General features: G+C 35.0%; 1 protein-coding gene across 1 annotated transcript in view; it reads right to left on the bottom strand.

The window, feature by feature from the left end:
• Positions 1-286: 286 nt before the first annotated feature.
• LOC107576374 (mucin-2-like) overlaps positions 287-3682 on the bottom strand; it is a gene marked incomplete at its 3' end in the record, with an annotated part of 7173 nt that continues 3777 nt past the window's right edge. Inside the window, exons 5-13 of the mRNA XM_016262564.1 lie at positions 3122-3209; positions 2963-3039; positions 1998-2208; positions 1726-1851; positions 1410-1527; positions 1177-1315; positions 948-1055; positions 616-685; positions 287-421 (exon numbers count right to left, since the gene is read on the bottom strand). Coding sequence (XP_016118050.1) covers positions 287-421; positions 616-685; positions 948-1055; positions 1177-1315; positions 1410-1527; positions 1726-1851; positions 1998-2208; positions 2963-3039; positions 3122-3209 — 1072 coding nt within the window. The remainder of the gene's footprint in view (positions 422-615; positions 686-947; positions 1056-1176; positions 1316-1409; positions 1528-1725; positions 1852-1997; positions 2209-2962; positions 3040-3121; positions 3210-3682) is intronic.

The following is a 3682-nucleotide window of genomic DNA, read 5'->3' as shown; positions in this document are numbered from 1 at the left end:
TATTGAAAATGAATGTCTTTCCGATCTAATATGTGATGGGAAAAAAGAGAAGAATGAGTTCGGCAAGTCGAACTCAGGTTGATCGCATCAAAAGATTCCACACCCTACACCACTGAGCCTTTTGTTCAACATGCGTCTTTTGTAATGTTGTCTATGCCAACCAGACATTGGTGAGTGGAGCTATAGTGTAAATAGCCTCTGCCGACATGGTGGGCTATTTGCACATAGTGTAAATAGACACTCCATAACAGAAAGTCATTCTAATCACATATTTTTGAAAACTCACCGCTCATCTTTCCTTTCTCGTCAGGGTTGGCAACAATATACAACTGCATAACTGGAGCCAACTGGATTTCTAGACGAAGACTCTTCATATCAGCAATGATGAAGGAGGAAGAGGGCTTAAAAATGCTCACAGGACCTGGGACAACAAAATGGGTGGTTAGGACACAAAACAGAACATCTAGTCATCAGTGTCTTTTTATTCATGCTAATCTACATTTATAGAAGAAAGGAAAAGCCTTGCATCTTCCAAAAAATGAATTTAATTATGTTTAATTTAATTCAATGTTCAACATGCTTATAATAGAGCAATCCCCATTTTTGACAACCCACCTGTGGTGGCAGGAAGCTTATATGGACCATCTTTATTCAGTGTCACAACACCATTGGAGGAAAAATGAATCTGTTTTATAAGTAAAACAACAAAAAAGAAAACAACACATTTTTTTGTAATGGCATCTTGAAGGATTTTGATACATTTTGTTGAGTATAAAAGTAAAATGGTAGTGGAGTATGTCGTAGGTAATGTGCACTTTGCTGAAAGTAAGTGTGCCATTCTGAGCATAGACACATTTGCTGGTGCTCTTAGAAAAAAATATTTGGGTTATTTTAGAATTTGAATGATGAAAACATGGAGCAGTAGGAAAATTAAACAAAGTGCTTACAGTGGTCCCTGGGATGATGAGGGTAACTGAATTTAGACATGTGTCTGATCGGGTCCGATCACACTTTGCCAGGTTTCCCATGACAGCAATATCACTGTCATTAGAGCGCTGAAAAAAAAAGATTGTAAGAACCTCCAAATTATATAGTTTGTATATTCAGGTTCACGGAAACCTTTATAAAGTCCACACTTTTCTAATTGTGGGGATCATCTGCTGTACTGACACAGACCTTAGTGAGGATGTAGTCACAGTTGCCGCTGAAGGTGAAGGTCTTTCCATCATAAGTGGTGATGTGAGACCCTCCAACAACAGAGCAAATTCCGGGACATTCCAGGTATGTACAAGTCCAGTGTCCAGCGGAGCACACACTGACACAGTACAGCAGCAGTGTTAGCATGGGGATATGCATATATGTGGTATTAAAAGTGAATTTAAAATATTTAAATGTAAAAAAAAAGTTACCATTTTTTGCAAGTTTGTTTGTAAGACTCTCCTGATCGATATACTGTGCCGTTGTGCACACAAAGGCATTTGTTCACAGGAATACAACCACTGTGACCAATGTCATCCTCAACCATACCTTTACAAAAAGTAGGCAAAATGGTGTACCATTTTCATTATGAACATAATAAAATAAACAGTTCTGATATTAAGCTCTGCTTGGAGCTAATGCAATTCTTGAAGTATGATAAGCATATTTTTGCAAGGAGAAGCTTCATTTAAAAATAGACCCATCTAGGGGAATCTAGGTGCAGAGCTTTTGTAAATCTTTTCTCACCAAGAGGGCAGAAACAGCCGTCCACACAGTGTTCTTTACACAGTACACTTGCATCTGGACCTGAGCAGGTGTTCTTGCATGGATTCCCACACTCAAGGTATTGCATGCTCGGAGGACACGTCTTTGCTGCTCCGCAGAACAAATGAAATAGTATATCACAAAATATATCATCATTGCTGCTTTGCAAAACTGCAATTAACTGTTATGAAACATAGAATGTATCTATCTATTGTTTTTATATATATAAAAAATGATTTATTAATGATACTCACGACAGAGCTGTTCTGTCCTCCATGTTCCTGGTTCTCCTCCAGCATGTGTGCACAGTCGTGAAACCTCTGTGAGCGTGTTGCAGAGACAGTCGTCATTGCCGTAACACTGACACAGATCGTCTTCGCAGGCTTTTTCAAATGAACTCATGTCCATCACCCTGTAGCAGTCACTAAACCCTGGCCTGCTGAGATGCTGCTGGCAAATGTTTGTCTGGGAAATTCAGAGGACACAAATTTTTTTAGCATTTTAAAGGCCTTTCAACTAGGCAGTTTTATTTTAGTATCATTGAGATACTATTGTAGATTTTATTAATAGTCTGATAGCTATATATAGGGTTGTTTTGTCATGATTAATTTTAGTTTATTTTAAATGTCTATAATTTGTATCAATTTCAGTTTTTTATATTATTATTTTATTTTAGTTAGTATGTATTTTATTCCAAGTAACAAACAATGGTTTTAGTTTTATGATTTCCCTGCAACTATAGGATAACGTAAAAATGTTTACAAATATTGAAAAACTGATATATAATAGAATATAAAATCTAAAAGAAGCAATAGAATAACATCTCTTGTTCATTGTATACATTGAGTATATCAAAAAATATCCGTACCAATGTTCCAATTAGTAATTGATATAAAACAATTTAAAATGTAATATTCAACATTTACACTGAAAATATTTCACCTGTTTCAACTTAAAAACATTTGTTCAGTCGCTGCATTAAAATTTTAAGTTAAATCAACTCTAAAGTACAAGTCATTTCAACTCACTTTATTCTAGTGAGTTGAAATAACTTGTACTTTAAGTTGGTTTAACTTATGAGTTGAAATGACTTAAAATTTTAAGACAGCAATTGAATTTAAGTTTTTAAGTTGAAACAGGTGGGACCATTTTTATGACATTCAGGCACAGCTCCAAATTCTGTTAAAATAATAACAACTTTAATTTTGTTTCATAATACCTGGTTTTTGCACTGATCATTAGGATGAATTAAGACCTCACAGGATTCAGTTGGTAACACTTTCCATGTGGCCAAACCTATACAAACCAAATGTTTGGATGTCATATATTAAAATATTAATTACTAGATAATTTTAGTTTTTATCAAAATGAGGTTTACCGTTGTCAAATGAATCATCAGTCTTGTTGCCGTTGAAGTTTCCACAAAGTCCACAGGTCTGGCTTTGGTACTTTTTCGGAAGTTCAATCTGGGGAATATCATATTATGAAATATATGATTAACAGATGACTGAGATCAGGCCCTATTTGTCCAACTGTGTCACAAATATAGGTAACACTTTATTTTGATGTTTCACTTTAGACATTCTGCAAACTAATACAGCTAATATTAGTAGAATATCCACTGAATATCTGCTAGCACTTTATTTTAATTGTCCCCAAACTGACATTCTTCTGCTTATAAGTAACTTTGCAACTTTCCATGTCAGCTTATTCTACTAACCCTAATCATAACCCAACAGTCGACTAATACTGTACTAATACTCTAATGAGAGTTACTTGACACTAGTCATGTGATGGTATCAAAATTTCATGTTGTGATAATTGCTGAAGCTTTTTTCATGGTTTACACACTGTAAATAGGTTGCTGTAAATTTGACAGTAACTTACTGGCAATTGGATGCCAGTAATTTACTGTAAAAATGTTTACAGTATTATTACT

This window comes from Sinocyclocheilus grahami, unplaced genomic scaffold, assembly GCF_001515645.1.
Source record: "Sinocyclocheilus grahami isolate Dianchi unplaced genomic scaffold, SAMN03320097.WGS_v1.1 scaffold3605.1, whole genome shotgun sequence".
NCBI lineage: Eukaryota > Metazoa > Chordata > Actinopteri > Cypriniformes > Cyprinidae > Sinocyclocheilus > Sinocyclocheilus grahami.
This window is presented reverse-complemented; position numbering and strand designations above follow the sequence as displayed.